This window comes from Coenobita brevimanus, chromosome 57 (genome assembly GCF_032717465.1).
Source record: "Coenobita brevimanus isolate Jiangsu-jjx chromosome 57, ASM3271746v2, whole genome shotgun sequence".
NCBI classification, from domain to species: Eukaryota; Metazoa; Arthropoda; class Malacostraca; order Decapoda; family Coenobitidae; genus Coenobita; species Coenobita brevimanus.
The window spans coordinates 2,049,762-2,072,461 of NC_137010.1; the positions used below are offsets into that span (position 1 = coordinate 2,049,762).

At 41.2% G+C, this 22,700-nt stretch overlaps 1 protein-coding gene across 1 annotated transcript in view; it reads right to left on the reverse strand.

Annotated features, from left to right (window-relative positions):
• Positions 1 to 415: 415 nt before the first annotated feature.
• The window catches only part of LOC145402182 (ATP-binding cassette sub-family C member 5-like), a 53,358-nt gene continuing 31,073 nt past the window's right edge, over positions 416 to 22,700 (reverse strand). The window contains 12 exon segments of the mRNA XM_080274299.1: positions 416 to 529; positions 1,902 to 2,066; positions 3,225 to 3,417; positions 3,628 to 3,787; positions 5,895 to 6,084; positions 7,732 to 7,821; positions 9,282 to 9,468; positions 10,733 to 10,892; positions 12,419 to 12,541; positions 15,699 to 15,826; positions 18,002 to 18,183; positions 20,381 to 20,485. Of these exon segments, the coding sequence (XP_080130425.1) occupies positions 416 to 529; positions 1,902 to 2,066; positions 3,225 to 3,417; positions 3,628 to 3,787; positions 5,895 to 6,084; positions 7,732 to 7,821; positions 9,282 to 9,468; positions 10,733 to 10,892; positions 12,419 to 12,541; positions 15,699 to 15,826; positions 18,002 to 18,183; positions 20,381 to 20,485 (1,797 nt within the window).

Sequence of the window (22,700 nt, forward strand, 5' to 3'; positions counted from 1 at the left end):
CAGAGTGGAAAATGAAGGACATGTGTATAACTGGGCAGTTTAGACACCTAGTTATATCAGTCACCAAGTGAAGGGTTCCCTCTCCAGCACTGCCAACAGTATAACAGGGTCCAACTGTATTGCTATTTTCATGCCAGTATATAACTAAAACATTACAAAAGAAAGTACAATTCAACTTGAGTATTGAAAGAGCTACAGTAATTTGGTCTTTGCAACTAATCATGTAATATATGGATGCACAATATACAACATTAAAACTCAAGAATGCATCAGTGTGAAGATGAGATCTGGCTACACTTTACAACATTCCTGCATGACAGTTACTTGCCTTCTCAACTATACTCGATGTAAAATATGGTCATATGTCCCCAGGCTGAAAGAGTTAAATGAAAACTGCCTGCACTCCCAAGTGTGGTTATGCCATTGCCTTCATCTGCTCCACCGTCATCACACCCATGGCCTGCATCATCCCTCGGAACAGTGATGACTCATCTCGCATCAGGTCCTCTGGTGATGCAAACTCCTTGACCTGCCAATGAACATATTGTCTGACAGCTTCAGGAAAAATATAGTGAAAGGAGGAGAGACGTGAACTTTGTTTCTGTTGATCTGGAGAGGACTTCCGATAGAGTGCCCAGGGAGGTGGTGAAGTGAGCAATGTGAAAGCTTGGGTTTGAAAAATGGTTGGTTAGAGTGGTTACTGCAAAATATGAGGGTGCTTGCACTCAGATGAGAATGAACAGAGGTTTAAGTGATCAATTTTCCATGAACAGTGGTGTGCATCAGGAGTTAGTTATAAGCTCCTTGTTGTTTGTTTTTGTGCTTGAAGCTCTTTCATGTGACTTCAGAACTGAACTCCCATAGGAGGTGGTAAATGCTGATGACTTGGCACTGACTGTGATGAATAAGAGTGTAATGAAGGACAGATTTAAGAAGTGGAGAGATGGAATGGGGTACCAAGATTTGAGAGCAAACATGCTTAAAACAAAAGTAGTGATATCTAAAGCAGGTGGTATGAGGTAGGGTCCAGAGAGAGAGAGAGAGAGAGAGAGGATAATAATAATAATAATAATAATAATAATAATAATAACAATAATAATAATAACAATAATAATAATAATAATAATAATAATAATAATAATAATACTGTAATATTATTATTATTATTATTAATAGTAGTAGTAATATTAATACTAATAATAATAAAATAAATAATAATAAAAGCAGTAATAATACTAATACATGTACTACTAATAATAACAACAACAATACAGTAACAATAATAAGTATGAAACAACACTACTGGTACCAACAATCTCATCCTGCCAGCCTCCAATATCACAGGTTGGAAGTGGCAACAGTGTAGAGGTGGTGGGTAATGTAGGAACAGTGAAGGGTGTGAATGCCTCTCATATGGTGAAAATAATAACAACCAAAGGCTCCCCCAAGGGGGGAATCACACCAGCTGGGAGCTGATACGTATCTAGCATAGCTTGGAATATGACCTTGACCTTGACCTACTTTCACCAATTTCTAGCTCATATAATATTTTCATGCCTACTACACACCTGTAAAATTTTGTGATAATATCCTAAGCGATTGCGAAATTATCATGGTAACAAACACACAGACTTTGACCTACTTCCACCAATTTCAATCTTGTAGGAGAATTTATCGTGGTAACAGACACAAAGACCTTGACCTATTTCATCAATTTCAAACTCATGATCAATTTTATTCCCTACTGCATCCCTGTAAAAGTTTGTGATGAAATCTAGAGTGGTTGCATAGTTATCATGCTAACAGACACACAAACATACAGACAAACTGAAAACAATACTGTACCAGCTTTGCTATCGTGGCTAATAAAAATACAATGTGATCATCAATATCAACCTCACCCTGCCAGCCTCCAAGACCATTATTCTGTCATAAGTGGCAACAGTGTTGAGTCGGTGTGCAATGGTGAGCACGGTGGAGGCTGAGAATGCTTCCCTTATGGTGGCCTGGATCAGAGTGTCTGTCTCGTGGTCGACTGATGCTGTTGCCTCATCAAGAATCATGATCTATCAAGGAGATGGGCAGAATTGGAAGTAACAGATCTGATGAAGTACAAGCTCACTTGCTCCCTGACTGTCTATGTTTCACTTATTCTTTACCATCACTTCACACTCAAATTTTTCATTTCGATTTTACCCAAATCGAGGAACAGGTACAGTACTGATCTTGGTGACATTAACTGATTTTCTATAGCTGTGGGAAAACCTATGTAGCAATGGGATAATTGTATTCCCTGGTAAAGAGAGGAATGGTATCTGATTTGTGGTGTTCTGCCAGACTGAACAGGTCTGCCCCGTGCAATGCTGCTTATGGCTGCTTCAGCTCAGAAGCCAGGCTACCTGTGGTTTTGCAACATCACACACAAACACATATACACACCAGCCATACACTAATAGCCAAACCTACTGATCTGCACTCCCCCAACCACCCTCCCACTTCATGTGAATCACAGCTTGTGAACATTCTGGTGCAACCAATGATACTCCTGTTTAATGCACATATTATAATAGGTCTAGGGTAATGGTCAACCCTATAAGTTTTTAAGTTTCTAGTACCCCCTCCCAGCATCCCCTTGTGCATCACAGCTTGTGAGTATTAGGTTGCCTTTGGATTACCCCATCTGTATCCCTCAAAACACATGGGTGTATCACAAAAATAGTGGACCAAAAAATGGATCAGTTGAAAGTCAACTTGCCAAAATCTCCTTGTCCAATCCAAGCACAAATAAACCCCCAACACCCACTACTGCATCACAGCCTGTGGGTGATGGATCTCAGTATCAGGACTACATATACAGTACAACAGACCTAAGATAAACTGAGCTACTTACATAACAGGCTAAGGTGAAGGTCCAGTTTACTGATTTTCAAGGTTCAATATGGTATGCCACAAAATGAAATGGCCACCAAGGGAATATACAGGCATTTGACAGTTGCTGAATATGAGTCTAGTTTATGTCCCTCCTCCTCTTCCTACTTTCCGCTTTTCTTTCTCCTTCTCCCGTCCTTTTTCCTTCCCTACTCTTCCATTTCACCCAATTACTACCTCTCTCTCTCTCCATTTCCTTCTTTTTCCCCTTTCTTTTCCCTCTCTTAACCAACATCTCCCCAGCCTCATAGACTTACAGTCCCTCTCCTCTTCTGATTATTTGTTCTGCCTCTCACCTTGCTCTTCTTCAGTAGTGCCTGAGTGAGACAAATCAACTGCCGTTCCCCAACGGAATAGTTCTCCCCTGCAGCCTCCACCTTTGTCAACAGCCCGTGGTCTGTTTGTTGGATGGTGGCCTTCAAGTGCGACCGTTCCAGTGCCTGCCAAACAACCTCATCGGAGTGCTTGTCAAATGGGTCCAAGTTATACCTGATTGCCCAGTCGGGGATCATTAATTAATTAAGTACAGAGTAATATGGTAGCATCCAATCCTATAATACTGCACTTAATTTGAGATGTAAGGATCCAAAGCTAGGCTACTGTTGTCCAAAAAATTAGTCCAGTACAGTACATCAGCACAGTAAGCACACAAGCACGTATGCACATACACACAAGCAAACATACACACACATGCATCACCTGACTGTTCCCTGGAATAGCACAGGGTCTTGGGGAATGACGGAGATGCTCGAGCGCAGGGTGTGGAGTCCGAGGGTGCTGATGTCAACATCATCCACCTCCACCATCCCACCATCCAATTCACACAGCCGGAGCAACGTCGAGATCAGTGATGACTTGCCTGTGGGGTTGGTATTTGAGTTTGAGGGTGTGAGGGAAGATGTGAACACTGTATGAGGGAGGAAAGAAGATACGAGGGAGAGATGTAAGAACGTGGGAGGTAAGGAAGACAAGAGGAAGGATGAAGGGAGGCAGTGAGGTCAAGACGAAGAACAGAACTAGCTATGGGATAAGAAAATTAGAGTGTGTACACTCCTTAAATTTATAATTTCTCCTTATACAGGTATCCCTTACTGAACACTGAACTTGTCATTGTTGATTTTTTATTATCATTTTTTAAAATACCCATTTCTGGTTAACAATATTCATTATTTATCTTTACGCAAGTCAAAAGATGCAAAAAATGTGTTTTCTTGTAGGCCATATGCATACCTTAATGCTCAGGTGCACATTACATATGACTGTCATGCACAGAAACAATGTATTATCCAAGTCAGTGGTGAGCAGACTTGGAGGAAAATTTACCATGATTTACCGTTTTTTAATAATTTTCATATAACTATTGTACAGTATATACCACACAACAACAGAATTCCATACAATGTTAATTAATCTTCTGTGAATTGAAAGAAACTGGAAGATGCTACAAGTCCCAGTTCATACACACTGAAGTTCTGGTGACAGGTTGTTTCTCTCTGTCAGGGCAAGTGCTTGTCAACTATTGCCTACCTGGAAAGGAAGCAGACACCACCTCCATCATAAATGCTGAACCACTCAGAGTCTGGCCACTAATTAAAATCATCAGTGTGCCATCATTTTGATAAATGCATGTACATTATCCACCATTCTGGACGTCTATTAATATTTTATTACCTCTAAAGTCACAAAAAGTGCACTTGTTGATCATGGAGGGAGTAAGAGTTCCTGAATGGCATTTCAGCAATAGGAAAAGCTGTCCTCCAACCTTGGTGGGGACAATGATGACCACTGGGACTATTACCTGGACTTGGTGAGTGTTTGCAATATTATAGGATCAACACATTTTACACTATCTACAGTATACTATCTATAGTATAGTAGTTACAGTGGCAGTATACTGTGTTTTTGGTAATTATAAACTTTTTAAAACTGTATGTTAGTTTAGGTTTAGATGACAGTACCCCCAGAGGCAACCTTGGAACCTCTGACACTGGATCCACATCAAACGCATGATATATTGTCTTTGGTTAACACTAAATCACCTAAACACTGCAGTTTGGGGGGGGAACAGATACCTTTTGTTAAATGAAGGATGCCAGTAACTTATACATGATTTCTGTCTTTAGATTCTTCAACACAACAAAAGTATCATGGCCAAAATATTTTATTGGTTATTGGAATTTCAGCAATCCAGACGGTTTGAAGATGAGATTTATGTGAACCATTTAACCTAAGCTCTGCTCCCTTCATCACCAAAGGTGTTTGTCTGCCCATCTCTTCACAATTTTACAAAGATAACTAATTTATGGATTATCATGAAATACTCAAAAATATTTGGTGGTAGGTGGTGGCAACCATCGTCCACTCACTTAATGTAGCTGGAACTGCCTACTTCTTCCTTTACCTGTATCATTCCATTTCTATTTCTCCCATTTTTCCTCTCATTTTTATTACCATTCTTTCCACTTCAGATGGCTCTACACTGAGTGACAAGCCTAATAGTTTCCTGTAAACCAGGAAACCATTACATAGCTTGGCAGGAACCATATAACCAAATAACAGGGTGATGTGGAGCCTACTACGGTGCCTCTGACAACTGCGTGGAGAGATGCAAATGTGGTGCCCATCCAAGAACCAAACCTCCACAGTCTTCCCCGCACTTCACTGTGGCACAGCAAGGGAACATCTGCTCAGTGCACGAGATGACCCTGTAGGGGCGGTTGCTTGCCTGCAGTTGCTGGGTCTGCTCAGCCAGACAGACCAGAGTTGCTCAACAACAAAAACTCCACAGTAGTTCATGCTGACCCAAGGATGAGGTAGGTGAAGAGAGGGAAGCTAAGGTGAGCGGGCTGAAAAGGTGAAAAGGTGATGGAAGCTGGAAGAAGTTGAATGAGGTTGGAGGCAAACAGAAAAGGCAAGAAGGTTGGACATGGTAGGTGTATCATCTGGGAGCCACCAGTGGTCCTCACCTGCACCAGTTCTGCCAACAATGCCAATCTTCTCGCCGGCCCTGATGGATGCTGTGATGCCATGCAGCACCAGTGGCAGGTTTGGTCGGTAACGCAGCTTAATATCCCTCAGCTCGATGGCACCACGTGATGGCCAGTTCTGCCCCGGGTTGGTTGACGGGATCTCTCTTGGGGCTTCACTTGGCAGATCCTAAAATTGAAAGATAATTCCCTGAAACTCCAAGACAGTCACAAACCTCCCTCAGCATTATTTCAAATTCCTTCACTATAATGATATTCTCATTAAATTCTTTCTACATCTAGATAATTTTAACCAGCTTATGGCAGACCTTGCTTAGTAAATGAGCTAGAAACAATGATGTCTCATTCCTTCACAACAGGAAGCCTCTCTTCCACAAAATAAAACTATATGACAGTAGCAGGAATATAATGAAGGGTACTTTACCACTTTGGTAGGCTGGAACATCACAGGAATTCACTCTGACATAAATTCAGTTCTTTCACTACAGGAGGCTTTTCCAAACTGTTAAACTTATTGGAAATGGCAAGTATCATCATCATCATGGCCCCTTTTCCCCTGCTAATGATGGGATGAGACAGGACACAGGAAAAAGGCAATGTAAAAGTATTAGAACTATTAACAGCATGACCAGTTCAAAGGGCAATACGATCATTCAAGTACCCAGAATCCTAGCTCCACCTCACAAGCCTAACTATCTACATAATAAACACAGTTACTGCATAAATTATTTTGTATTTTTATAGATAGGCTTCACATACACCTACAAGGCAGAGTTAACTCCCTGATAATCAAATAAATAATGAGTTGTTGAAGGCATGTCTTGTGCTTCTCTGTACATACATCAACCAACCAACTTGATCCCTGGTTACTTCCCTAGTCTCCCTAACTTCCACACCTTGCTATCTCACACATTCATTAGCCACATGTATTCATTTTTTGGCCTACCATTCCTCCCACCTTTTCATCTCACTCACATATACCCTTTTCACAACCATATTTACATCCTCTCTCTCCACATGACTATACCACCTAAACACACTCACTTGTATGCTGTTCTCAACAGACTGTTTAACCTCACCTCTTTTGCAGATCAAATTCTTCTTTAACCTATCCAATCTATATGCTCCACACACATTCTTCGATGAACCATTTCCACTGCTTTTACTCTTGACTTCTCACACTCATGCTAAACCAAAATCTTATGCCTATTTACTAATGTGAGCACTAAGGTCCATATTTCTGTCGGTTAAGGAAGCGCTCTAACACCTTTTCCTAAGCAATTTATTTTGCTTATTACTTCCTACTATCATATTTTGTGCTATAAAAATCCTTCAAAAATCACCAAGCCCTGCACAAATAACATACAAAAGAATATTAACTAGCCATATCCAAAAATTAATCACTAAGGAAGAGGCACTAGGAAGTCTCCTTACCCGATGAGAAAAAGGGCTTAAGTCACCTTCATGCAATCATCCTCTGTCTCCACACTCAAACCACTGTCTCATACCAAGGCATTCACAGCACCAGCCACTTTTTCCAAGTCACTCTGGTCTCCACTTAATTTGTTCATTTTTCCTTCTCATTTCTAAAGCTGCATTGAGGCATTTAAACTCACACACCAATTCAAGTCTCTCTCCATTTACCAGTACATCACACTAAAAGAGTCACCTTCATCCTCAACAACAACCCTCTTCCTCCCCCATTTTCAAGCCACACCATTCACAGGAATTCACAAACTCTGACTTAGTCAGCAAAGTATAAACAAGAAAAGGATACAAAAGATTTAACCCAGTAAGAAGGTTCCATGATACTCACATAGGCATACTCAATGATGCGCTCTGCGGAAGCGAGGCGAGCACTGAACTCTGCTTTTACCGTCATCAGAACAGGGATAGACATACACACCTGCAGACGGTATGGAATGGGTTTGTTGTGGAAAGGCTGCAAGGAAGTACAGTGATAAAGAAGGTAAGTAAGATAATGGAATGTCTGGTGAGTGATGGGCAGAGCAGTTTCAAAAGTGGTATGGGATGTGAGGATCAAATCTTTGCTGTACAGAAGATAGTGGAGAAAGAATGTTAGGATGACTGTACGATCATTACTTTTGGCAGTTTTGAGTAAGGAAAAAAACAAACAAACAAACAGATGGATGAGGAGGGGTTTTAAAAGAGCATATACAAATAGGATCTGGAGGGGAAGCAGTAGTAGTTGTTCCCTAGGCAGTCTGGCCGAACAGCCCCGAGTCCCTTAGGAAGGCCATGGCCGAGACAGGGCTTTCCCACAGAGCTCCCAAAGAGTGTTTGTTGTGTTGTTGGCGTAGGTGATTGTGTGCAATGCAGTCATCCATAATGTGCTTAATAGTATGGGGTGCTGTGTTGTATCCTGGAAAGGCATCAGCATCGGAGTCATCCAGCCTCTTATAGTGGCTTAAGAGGGCTGGATGGTGCCCACATCTCAGCCTGGAGGGGTTATGAAAGGTGCTGGATCTATACATGGTGTTGATAGAAAAATGCTGAATAATATAGAAACTGCATATCCAAAGCCATGACAGTGTCTTGGAAAAGCAATAGTTATTAGAGCACAACATTCCAATGGGCCTTGTAAACAGAGTTTTTATGATGTTAGTGAGGAAATGGTTGGTGGCTTTCTGGGTGAGTGATTCAGTATCAGTATTCCAGTACAAAAGAAGTATGTGATACTCCCCAGCATTCTTCAACTTTTTTATGTGGATGGGTTTATTAAAGACTTTAAAACAAGAGTTATGAAAATGGGAGTGAAGCTGATGATGAGAGGAAAAGAATGGATTATTTGAAATATGATGTACGTGGAAAATTTTTCGTTGCCTGCTAATAACGGTATCTTTGTTGACTAAATCAGGGTTTTGTGAATGTTGTGAGCAATGAGGCCTGAGTGAGATGATTCCTCCTGTCATCACCCCTAATGGCTGCATGATGTCTACAGAGATTTCGAGCCTTTTTTACATGGGTGCCTACGGATGAAAGAGTGGAGCGGAAAAAAAAAAAAAAAAAAAAGTTTCTGGTCTTCCAAAGCTAGTTTTTTTTTTTTACCACATGCACAACAAAAGAGAGAGAGAGTATGTTCACAATGATATCTCTCTTAATTTTCTTGAGGAGATCAGTCTGTCTGGAAGTACAGGCTAGCCATTACAAGACACTCTCAGAGTAACAGCAATACAATGCTGTTGGTGACAAGTGGTTGAGGTGATGGAGGAAAAACGAGGAAGGTGTACAGCATACCTGGGGAGGCTGATTATGTGTTCACCCACAGAAGTCATCTTTCCCACCCCCCCCCATTAAAAAAAAAAAAAAAAAAAAAAAAAAAAAAAAAAAAAAAAAAAAACTCACCACATTAATTGATGAGAGTGCAAGTCCTGCAGTGGCTGTGCTGGTCAATCCCTTGGTGAAAACACAAATAATGGTGATGGAGAGTGTAACTGCCATTGCCAACACATCCATGCGGTACGTGAACCACCGACTGGCGAACAAAAATACCACTTGCGAGACCGAGTGCCCGTCTATGAATCTGTACATTCTGGGGAGAAGAAATACAGAGAGATCAGAGAGAATAAGATAAGACTGAATTTCCAAGGAAGATGGTTAAGGACCTTGTATGATATCTATATGATTTTATTAACAACATACCATTTATTTTGTATCAACACAAAAGAGGGCATCAAGAGGCAATGTGAAAATTAAATAATAAAAGAAAAGGTGTTACAAAATAACAAACAAGAGGATAGGGAAGTGCAATGTGGAGAATAAATCACGTGTTACAAAATAGCAAAAAAAAGGACAGGGAAGTGTAATGTTCAAAATATAAGTGCCCTCGCACAGTGAGCGATCTGCCTAGTGAACGAGCAGGGGATAATCAGATCCACAAAACCATAATGAACGAGTTGAACCCTGAGTGAATGAAATCAGGGGAAAAAGTAGGCCATAACTGTCATCTCCCATACTGAAAGACACCCCCCCACCAGTAAATGCTGCACAAAGGTCAGATCTGAGCAACCTGTTGAGGAGAATTCAATGAAGGACGAAGCTCTGCCAATGTTGAAGATCAGTAAAATTCTAGCAGCAGTGGATATTCTGAGAGAAGAGGTCAAGGCAAATGAAACCAGTTACCTTAGGACACAGGAAGTGCTCAGTGAAGTAGAAACCACTTTTCATTATTACATTGAAAGGCATAATATGCAAGTCAACAGAAGAAAACACTCATCACATGCTACAACCGAACTCAAGAACAACAGGAGCCAGTTTCCTCTACATCGTCTGCTACACTTCCTGTGGAAGACGATGATGATGTGATGTCAGTGGTGTCATCTTTGGACTTTGAAGGTTTTATGGGAGAGGTGAATGAGGCAGAGACACAGGGGGAAGTGGTTCAGTCAGGTGATGGTGATGGGAACGAAGGAGTGGAAGGTGATGCAGCGGGGACACCCTAAGTGTATCTTCCTGCCTCAGAACCACCTGTATTCAAGCCAATCAGGACTGCCATCTTCTCCAGTTAAGGAAAATAACCTTGTGTTTTATATATATTTGTACAGTATGTGTTTTAAATGTGCCCTTTAGTGCATCTCCATGGCTCAAAAAGTGGACTTTGAGGGAGCAGTGCCACTCATATGCTATTTTCCCATAAGATATGTTGTTCACAGTGAACGAATTCGCAGTGAGTGAGCTCGTCTGCAGCCCACAAACTCGTTCACTGTGCGAGGACACTGTACAGTATAACAAAGGAAGAAGTATACAAAAACTCCAGAGACACTTAGACAACGACCCATTATTCCACAGCCACCCACTTATCAATGAACAGGTGATTCTTGTCATATGTACGTATGATGGAGAGGCCAGTGACGGAGGAGATGATGTTCTGTGTGACGGGAGACCTGAGGGTGTTGTTCATCCGCTTCAGTTCATGCACTCCCGCTTTCATGAATGCATCACAGAAGACAAACAGCACTGGGGAGAAGTGGGAGGAGATGATGAAGGGAGAAAAACAAGAGAGGGGGAATTCTTATGAGACTGGAGAAGACAGAATTTAAATGAGTGAGGAAGAACAAAGAGAGGAGAAATTTTACAAGATTGGAATGGACAAAATATAAAGGTCAGAGGAAGAATAATGAGGGAAGGGAAATTTTATGAGACTAGGAGGGACAGAAAATAATGAATGGAGGAAAAGCTGAGAAAGGAGGGGTATTTTACGAGACTGGAGTTACAGGAAATGATGGAGGGTGGAAGGACAAAGAGAGAAGGGAAATTTTATGACACTGGGAAGGATAGAAAAGGATGGAAGAGATGGCAATAGACAGGAAATCTTACATAAGTGAGGAGAACAGATGAAGAGATGAAGCAGTGAGGATGAAGAAAGAGATGAAGGAAATTTTGTGAGATGAGAGGTATGAGAACAGTGATCGGAGGAAAATAACAAAAAAGAGAAATCCATGGAGATTAAAGAGGACAGAGAAAGAGGAAGATAACAAATGCAGGCGGGAGAAAGACAAAAAGAGAGGAAGGAATGTTACTGTGACTAGGGAGGACAGAGAATGATAGAAGAGAAGGGGGAGAAATTACAAGACAGGGTAGAATAGAGAAAGATATCTTGCTATTATTAAGATATTATATTTTCTGTAATGGATATGTATTACTGTTTATGGAATATGTTAAATAAGAAGACCAGTCCATAAGGAAAGATGGAGAAATTATTGAAAGAAAGGGAAGGAGGAAAGGCAAAATCAGAGTCAGAAGAGAGGATTCAGTAACCACAGTAAAGCATTATGTATGTATTTTCAAAATAATTATTTTTTTACTTCCAAACTGAAGAACCAAAGGATAAAACACTTGGCGGGGAGGAGAGTTGCTTTTATTATACCTGATAATGTACAGTGTATTACATGTGATCCAGTAATGATATTATGCTACTTTGAATTAGTATATTTTGTACATTTCATTTTTCCACCCTGGTCCTAACAGTAAACCCTTGCTATAATGAACTTCAATACAATGGATTTAGGATTTAAAGAATGCCTCAGAGCCCACTGAACTATCATCAGCTATAATGAACAATGGTCATTAAATGATGTACAATACATCTGTTTCCTACCCTCTTTACTCCAACCTGGTCTGAAACTGCCCTCTCTCCATCGTTGATGCTCGGTTGTAATAAAAGAGTATAGTAATACAATACTGTACTAGTCATGAAGCAGTGCTATGACAAGGATGTGAAATAAGCTGCAAAAGGGCAAAATTATGGGCCAAGTTAGTGTAAAAATGGGTGCAGTTTTCATTTTTATTACCAGAATGCAATATTGTACTCATTTATTTTCATATATTTGCTTGAATTCCCATCTGAGGGGGTTATCCTCAGATTCAATGAAATTTCAGCTTCAATGAACCTGGCTTCCTCCCAATTAGTATATTATTTTAAGGGTCTATTATATGTTAATTAAAGGACCAACAGCACACCAACAAACATATACTGTACTTACTTAGGATGATGACAATCGGGATACAGAACCAAGGGTAGATGACGCAGACGAGAGCTAACTGACCTATCATATTGAAGAAACCGTGCACCAGGAACTCGGTGTAGGGCGGTACATGACAAGTCACTGTTGGGTGATAGTGAGAATTAGCTCTCTCTCCATCTGATTAAGAGTTTATCATCATCATCATCATCGCCATTATTATTATTACTGTTGTTATTTTTACCATTATTTTTTATGACTTGCTACTTCCTGAGAACCCCTTTCAGCACAATCTTTTTTTTTTTTTTGTTACCACCATAAGGGTGCTTGAGAGGGACACCTGCACATGATGGAATCGATATGGCCAGGTGGTTCTGCTGCCTGGTCATACAAACATCCCTTAATTCCCTCCCTGTCCCCCAAAAGGAGGATGATGGACTGCAGGAGAAAGGTAGTTTCAGCCTGCAGTTCACTGGGTTCATATTCAGATGTGCCTGGGTTTGCAATTATTGCTTCTACAACGACCATATTCTTATATTCCGCTAATGAGGGACTAAACAGTCTCTATTAAGATGCTTGGTACAACCGTTCATATTGTATTGTTTATAAAGGCTCCAACTTGCTTGTATGCATTGGCCTTCATCACCTATAATGTCATTTTTAATTTTTGCTACACCAGACTACAATACTTTATTCAGCTTAAGATTGATCTCTTTTGGTGAAAGGATTAGAAACAGGCTCCATGAATCCATATAATACAATAATGTGCTTAGTATTTCTGCTACCACCAGACAATTTTATTTGCCTAAGGAGAGACACCTTGTACCAAAGAAGTCAAACATAAAGATCAAATGAATACAGCATAACCTCCAAAATCCCAGGGGTGTGGAGTCAGATATAAAAAATTCCGACTCAGACTCCAGGAAATTTTAAGGCTGCAACTCCGACTCCGCCCTCCCTCCCCCTCCCCCTCTTCTGCAGTATAGTAGTAGGCATACTGCATTACTTACATATTTTCAAGTTTACTTCATCCGTATTATTAGTGTATACATCCATCCATTCATCATCCAATCCTACGTTGCTCCATGAGGAGCGTAGGAGCCTGGGGCTAGGCAAGTTGGTCCTGAGATTTAAGATGAGTGTATATAATATCATAAATTCATGTTAAATCAATATTCCCACAAAAACATCCCACAAATTGCTTGCTTGAAATGTCCTCCCACAAGAGCTCCCACAAAAGCTAATTCCTCCCACAAATTTGTGGGAATTTCCCAGGAAGTGACACAAGTGGCCTAGCAGTGCACCCAAGTACTTTACACAAGAATTGATCACGTAAAGGAGTCGGAGTCGGAGATACTTTTACCGACTCCGACTCAGCCAAAAGTATCTGACTCCTCAACTCCTGACTGCGACTCCACACCCCTGCAAAATCCAACTGAAAAAAATTTCCGCTTCCCAATGTATTTTTTCATGCAAGACAATATTAATGTACCGTATGCAGAAGAAAAAATGCTAAGGCAAATGTGCTAAAAAATCCTCCTAAATTGACGAGAACATGACCCCCATTTCCCACCCTACCCACTCCACCATCACTGAGGGGGTTAATGGAGACTGTCTTAGCTCCTTTACAAAGAAGCCTACATGTGGTGGTGCCGTCTACCCTGGGTGGAGCTAAACAACTGTGATGTCTATCCACGAGCCAAACCACCTCATATGGTATTTCTCTGCATTTTGCCATGGGGAAGGGCCTTGGTCTGACCTTGGTGAGGCACTGTCTACCACAAGGGGGCGACAGTTCTCCACTTGGTGTATGTACTGTACTGACTGTACTTGTAGGACAGCCCCACAGAAGCAGTTGCTGGCCTGCGGCTGACAGGTGTGCTCAGCCAGACAGATTGGGGTTAAGCAACAACAACTATGGTCCATATTCTCGTCAGTTATGGGGGCTCTATCGCACCTCCTCCTTACATGTGTATTCAAGTACCTACTATGTTAATACCAGCATATTCTTTTATTTTATGCACTCTATGTCAGTATTAAAAAGGTACATGTGGCATACGAGAATAACAAGATGTAATATTCAAAATAAGCTGCTAAAGCATGGGTGGTAGAAAGCCTCTTATGCCAATGAGAATATGTCCCTCAGAAAGATCTCTCCTAAACTGAATAAAGTTATCTGATGGAAATAAGAATAAATTTAAAAAGACACTATGCTACTGAAGGAGTTATGGGTCTCTGCTTGGCCTGTACTCTTGTCGGGTATGGAAGTTCCCTAACACCTCTTCCATAGTGACTTATTTTTGGATTTGGCTGGTGACTATCCTTTTGCACATTATTTATGCAGAGTATGGTTATATTGGATGGATTTATATAAAACAGAATACAGGTAGAACAGTAAGGTGTAATAAGCAAAATAAAATGCTTAGGAAATGTGTAACGGAGCTTCCTAAACTGATGAGCATATCAGCCTTAAACTGAATCTTCTCTGGCAACAGCAAGAAAACCAACAATGCCAACGTGCTGAAAAATTTAAATGATCTCTGGCTATCTTATGTTGTAATATACCGAAGGGTCGGAGGATCGAATCCACCCAAGGGTCATTGGTAGACATCAGGAAGGGCATCTGGTCATAAAATGCTACACGCTCCAAACCAAAGTCCTCTACCCAGGGGCAATGCCCTAGCCCTTATCCAGAAAAGGGGTACCTGGCGTAAAACTAACTTCTTCTTCTTCTTCTTCAGTACGAATGATGACTGAAAGGACATTCGGCTCATTTCTCTAGGCACTTTCTTAACAGCTTTTCAACCATATTTTACTACTTAATTTTTCCACAGTGAAATAAAAACATAAAAACACAAGAACTTAGATACTGACAATGATAATGACATAATGATGATGATGATATATAAATATATATACAGTATATACTGTATTTTTTTTATGTGTCTGACACTGGGCATAGGCTTCACAGCCTGCTCCCAAGGCCCAGTAGCCTTCCTACATACCATACACCTCTACATGTCACCACTTTGGTGCTAACACCCACCGTCCATATTGAATACATGCTAGGGCTGTCTCATACAGGACTGGTGTATTGGTATTAGCGGGTATTTTTATGACATGTCAGCAGGTCTTCTGGTAGATCAGTAAAGTCTGATATGACAATGATGACAGTTTCTGGATCACAATTCAAAACTGAGTTATAATTATGACGGTAATAATTTCTGGATAATAACAAACTGCTAGGTTACAATGACAATGACAAAAAGTTATTTACTCAGAAAACTTTGGGGGGTCTCACTTTCATCTATGTCTTTTGAGAAGCGGTTCAGGATTCGTCCAGTGGGGGTTGTATCGAAAAAGCTCATTGGTGCTCTCAGGATGCTTGCAAGCATGGTGTTGTGAAGAACTGATGCTCCTGACACCAATCTGAAAATTCAAGGTTAAATTTTCATCCATTATTGTCCTTTAATTTATCAGGGATTGGGAACTAAGCAACTCAGCCAAGGCATTTAAAGCCAAGGTGACCAGTTGCTCACCTGATGGGAATTATGTGAGCAATTAACTCCATGCAACCATCTGACTTAGACTATTTGGCCACATTTGGTTCAAGTGCTTTAACCCACTAGATCACCAGATATCTATTTGTTGGTTATCTGGTTACCACCCAACATAGCTAATGGTCTGAGTTGTGGGAAATCAATTGGATTCCCTCTCACTGTACAATCACCTGATGACTGCACTAAATTGAGTGAGTGGAAGGTCAGCACTCTCACCTATCAATTAATGCTCATGTCAACAGCAACTGGTGTTCCCAGGTTGCCAATTACCTGAGTGTTAATCAAATAATGAAATATGAGCTCATCTCTACCACAGTTTGAGCACCATCCCTCATTCCAATGCAACTCTTCTTTTTTCATATACAGTAATCAACTTCATTTTAGCTCAGATGCTGTCCTTCATTCCATCCCATTTCTTCTTCCATCATATACTGCACTGTAATCTTCTGTCTCAGCCTGATTACCTGCAGTCCTTCACTCTATCACACTCCTCTTCTATCATAATCTACTCATCTACCTCATCCTGGCTTCTCGTGTTTTCCAACAAAACTTTTTAATCATATCAGAGTTAAACCTCAATCCTGGTCTACCCTGTCACATTCTCCTCAATGAATGCATTATACATACGTTAGTTCCTTCACAATAAGGAGTTACAAGCTGAATATAATCATTTAGTAAACAGATACATAATCATTCTGTTGGGACTGACAATGTCTTTGACCTCATCACTATAAGATGTCCTTTCCGTAACCGGCCTGATGTCTTCATCCCAGAAGGGTTGGCTGCAAACATATCCCCTCCACGTTACCTGTCGTCCACCATCAGGCTGCACTCCCTCCAACTCACACCACTTTCACTTGCATACCTCTCCATCCCATTCTTACATCTCATCCTCAGTCTCCCACTACGTCACCTACACTTTATCCTCAGTCTCCCCCTCTCCTTTTTCCCCTCTACCTCAGTCACATACACTCTCCCAGTCAATTTCTCAATATCCATTTTCTCTATATGGCCAAACTATCTCACAAGGAGAATAAAATCATCTAGCACTGATCAGGATAAAACATATGTCACAACCATATTAAAAGGGTAGAGTATATTCATCTAATTTACTGACCTCTTTGGGTTTACTGCCTGAGAAGCTATATACAGCACCCCATACCATGTTAAAAGCTAGATCCCTTATCAAATAATCACTGAAGTTGGGGGGGAAAAAAATGCTGACTGGCACATAAAATAGCTGTGAGCAAACCTCCCCACTAATATCAGCATCCTCAAAATCAAGACTTTTCTGCTGCTGGCTCATCTGTTGTCTCTGGCACTATTGTCAGACTGACCTACCCAAGCCTTTTTTTATTTTATTTTTTTTAAATGCTGCAAATGCTGCCTTGTTCAGCCTGGCCAATATTGCTATTCAGTGATGATGTTATTCCTTTTTTTACCAGAGCAACTGGGTGATAAGGGAGACTGATCTAGGTATGGTATGGAATATATAGCTTCTTGAGAATGAAGCAGCCATGGCTCAGTGGGTTAGAGTGCTCTGCTCTGACCAAAGGGTCAGAGGATTGAATCCACCCAAGGGTCATTGATAGACATCAGGAAGGGCATCCAGTTATAAAGCTCCAATCCAAAGTCCTCTACCTAGGGGCAACGCCTTAGCCCTTCGGGGATACCTGGCGTAAAACCAAATTTTATTTTATTTTATTTTATTTTATTTTATTTTTTTTTTGAGAATGAAACCCACTGAGCCAGCAAATGGAAGGCTTCATTCAAAAACTTACAACTGCTGAAACAATTAATCTGAATAAACTAATGATTGTTGATTTCTCTCTGATTGCATTTTTTCATACCCAGATCATTACCCCTGACTAAGGGAACAACTCTCACCCCATATGAGTTTTATTCTGTTAGCTGAGTCATACCCCTCTCGCTCTTTTTATGGACCAACCTGTCAACTGCTGTCATTCTCCTCTCTTATGCTTGTGATTATGCTTGCTATCCTGAAATTACACAACCAGACCAAACTACCACCAGGATCCCTCACCGATATGAAGCTCCCGTTCCGCAGATGATGCCGGTGCTGAGGAGTATGATGAAGCTCAACCCATACACCAGCTGGTACATCCACTGCCACGGGTTGTCACTGGGGTTCCCCCTGGACTCATGATACGAAAGGGTTATGACTGGTGTTGTCGCATTCAGTTCCGTCTCATACTTCCCATCTCCCTGGGCAGGTAAAGCAAGTTAAGGGAAAAAAAAAAAGCAATAGACAGAATAGAAAAAAAAAAAAGACAGCAATAGATAGAATAGATAGATAGATGTTGAAAATAATAAACCCACAGCACTGATGAGAGAGAGAGAGAGAGAGAGAGAGAGTGCAAGTTAAGGTAAAAAAAGGTATATGTTGAAAATAACCCCTTGGAGACAATAAACAAGTTAAAAAAAATGATAGCAAAAAAAAAAGTTATGTTGCAAAACAATAATAAACAAGTTTATACAAGGCCAAAAACCCAGTTTTCACTTGCAGAGAATGAATTGGGAGGCACAGTCAAGAAAAATACTTCAAGCCATTTTTGTCACCACACAGGAAGCAGGAACAGTGATCATAAACTTACACAGCTGGAAAAGAGGGTGCAAAGCTTCTTGTCTCCAATTGTGGTACATCATGGAACACACTTGTGCAGTATATATTTAAAGTAGAAAAGAAAGACCTCAGAGCTTAAGGCTGCACAAATCATTCTTTCCACTTGAAACTAAACTGGAATGAAAGCTAAATTCAAGACTCAATCATTCTGTGATGTCTGGACACACTGCATTAAAGAGTGGAAATTATAGGCAGTAGGAAAAACCAAATATGTAGACTATTTCAGAGTTGATCAGTTTCATGCATGAAAGATTGAGAATACTAGCTGACTTGTGCAACAGAGTGTTGGACAGAAATGGGATAAGAGTATGTAACTAGATAGAGTCCCGGTGAGACAAATCCACTCCATGATCTTGGATTCCCTCCAGCATGTGCATCAGCAACTGCCAGGGTTACACATTCGAAAGAATCCCATTGTATAACAGGGTCGGTCAACAGCATCAAGTGCCTCAAACTGATTCAGTATTGCCACAGCATATTCATAAGCAGACTTCTCATCCCTAAGTTTCTCAAGATAAGACCATTTTTTATTGTATCTTGAATTTGTCTTGGTTTTACTCTGCAGCCTTTCAGTAGTAATGACAAGTACCAGTATGTGATCAATAACAAAGACCTCATCACTCCCAAAAATCCTGTAATTCTGAAGGATCCTCCACTGAATACCTACAAAGATGTGATCAATCTCCTAAGTCACCAGGTCAACAATGAGGATAAGGCTACTTAAATTAGGATCAAGCAACTCTGAAATAACAGGATTTTGTAAAATCTACAAGGCAAGAAATAATGCTTTGGAATACCTGGTTCCAGAGCCATGGGGACCTAAACATTCCTCAAAGCCTTCCCTGTCAGAAACATAGTCACTTAAGACCTAATGTGTATTTTGTTGGGGCACTGCTGCACTTGAGTTGTGTTTCATGTGAAACAGTTCATTCTCTTCATGAACACCCAACTCAGTAGGCAGATACATTGCTGGAAGAGAGATGAAGCCCACAGTATGCTTCAACCTCACCAGCATTATCTGCTCTCCAACACGAGCAACCCTGTCGAAAGAAGAGGCAAAGCGAGCAGAAATTGCCGCAGCAACCCTACTAACATGGGCACCACTACCACAGCAAGACCAGAGTATGTGCAGCCATTGTTACCGATCCCTCCATGGCCATGCTGACTCATTTCAGGGAAAGCAGCTATGCTGACTCCAGTCACCCCAACTCTCGTGACAACAAAGGCTGCTGGTCATCCCCTGAAAGGTTTGGAACATTCCAAGCCCTCACTCAAAGTGTCCTCTGGGAGTTAAATCCATGTGTGGAACTTTTAACTTGAGTGTCCTCTGCACCACTGTGATATCCATTAAAACTATGACAGGGGCTAAGGAGTCTCCACCCCCTCCTTATTTTGGCTGTAAGATTAAGGTCATGAAAGCTTTACCCAACAGCCCTCATGATAGGTGCCAGTCACACATGGCCAAGAGAATTCTGCTCCATCTGCATCTGAGGAAGGACCCCCTGGTAAACATAGGTTAGGATCAGCTGAGACCAGCTAACCTTGATCCCCTCTTTTTTTTTATTTCATGGCAGTATTGGTTTTTATGGGAATGAGGTGCAAACCCTTCCCCAACTTACCGACTCACAACTGACCTACGAACTTAATGAAAAAAATGTGTAAAAGAAAGTTATTTTTAATGGGTATATTAAAATGCAATAACAGAAACAAAAACAAAAGGTGTCACCAAAGGCAAGGGTTAAATGAGGTATGCCTACAATGATTTCATCCACATCTCACCTGATTGAGCCAAAACTGGAGCCAGATGGATGTGAACACACGGCTGAGGGTGTACAACATGGTGGCAAAGCTGACCATCAGTGCTATACACCATCCACCACACACCTGCCAAAGATAACAGGCATGGAGGCAAGAATGAACAATAAAAAACACACCTGAACCACTCATTGCTCACTTGTTGAAGATATGAAGGATATACAGGATGTCCTGGGAGGAAAGGGCATAACTTAGGGAAATGATAGATAAGTGAATTCTAAGTAAAAAACGTTATATCAACATGCATCCAAACCTTAACCATTATGGAGCTACAATTACTGACGATTTTATGAGCGAATTATGAGGAAGATCATTTTCACTTATAAGATCATTAGTAACTGTAGCTCTGTAATGGTTAAGTTTTAGACACATGTTAATATAACATTTTTTGCTTAGAACTCACTTGTCTATCATTTCCCAAAATTATGCCCTTTCATCCTAAGACACCTTGCATTTATCTATCTACCTATCTATCTATATACACCCACTGCAAATTGACTTAGGACCTACACATAGAATTGCTACGGGAGAGTTGTCTGTCTCTGCTCTGTGTTTCCACCTCTACCAAGTGAATTTTTTGGGCAAGAAGTAACTGGCAACTTCTCTGGTGTTGGCGGGAGGTGGTGAAACACTCAGCATGTCAGTGCCTGCCCACAAGCGAGAGTGGGAGGATGTGTTCCCGTCGCTCCGAGCTTGCACCTCCCTCTTTTTTCATATGCATTACTGTTTGCCCTGTTATTTTCCTAGAATTGAATTGTCATGCCTGGAAAGTACTGCTCAAGGGATGAGAGAGTCTGTATCATTGCATGGAAGCAGGATAATGTTCCTATCAACACGATTTACGAACGTACTGGATGCGCAAAGTCGATCGTCATGAAGATTCTTGCTGCAGTGTGCGGCCAGCAACCTGATGTCGTACCAGAGCACAAGCATGGTGATGGAAAGAAGAGGACGACTTCCAGAGGTACAGATATGCTTCTGAAGAGGGAAGTAATCAAGAATCCTCAGCTGACAGCAGCAGAATTGAAGAGAATGCATCCCCAGCTGTTATAAGATGTCTCAATTCAAACTATGCAACACCGCTTGCAGAAGGACCTGGGTTTGCCAAGCCGCACCGCAGCCGACAAACTGCTTCTCACTGACTGCATGAAGAAGCAGCACATTCAGTTTGCCAAGAAGTATGCACATTGGACATCGGATGAGTAGAGAAAAGTCATGTTTTCTGATGAAAGCACATTTCAAGTGTTCCAGGTGTGTTCTGCCAAGGTTTGTCGCCCTGCCTCCCGTAGTCGATACGACCCTGCTTACATGATGCCAACTGTTAAGCACCCACAATCAGTAATGGTATGGGGGTGTTTCTCAGGTGAAAGGGAAGGGGAGGCCTCTACTTTCTTCTTAAGAACATGAAGATGAATGGTGGCCGGTACATTCAAGTTCTGAAAGATCATTTGTTAAACTTTTCTGCTATTCATAGGTGTGACTTTTTCATGCACGATTCAGCTCCATGTCACAAAACATGGTGACAAAATGGCTTCAGGATAATCGGATTGAGGTCCTTGACTGGCGTGGCAACAGTCCGGATCTAAATCCGACAGAAAACTGCTAGTCAAAGATGAAGAAAATCACAGCAGAGAAGAAGACACCCAATCTGGACAACCTCAAGACTGAACTGACAAATGTTTGGTGTAAAGAAATGTCCTTAGATTACTTTAGAGATCTAAGTGATTCCATGCCAAAATGCATCCAACTGGTCCTGAAAAACAAGGGAAAGAGAGAGAGAGAGAGAAGAGAATTGGTTTTATGCCTGGTTTCCCTGAAGGGCTATGGTGTTGCCCCTGGGTAGAGGACTTTTGGACTGGAGCGTGTAGCATTTTAAGACCGGATGCCCTTCTTGATGTCTACCAATGACCGTTGGGTGGATTCGATCCTCCGACCCTTCGGTCAGAGCAGAGCGCTCTAACCCACTGAGTCACGGCTGAAACATGATTTCATAGTAATGAACGGCATTTCATGAACAAACATTGTGATATACAATGATTTCTGTGTTTTTTAATACCTTGTGCGGGGGGTCCTAAGTCAATTTGTGGTAGTTGTTAAGCAACGTTGGGTCTGGTTAGTACTTGGATGGGTGACCGCCTGGGAACATCAGATGCTGTTGGCATAATGTTCTCCCTACGTGTCAAGTGAGGTTGGTGGAGGATTAGTGCCCCTCCCTGTAAAACAATTATCTCTAAGCCCTTGGCCACCCCGTTTGGGATACAAGGCATCTGGCAATGAATGAAAA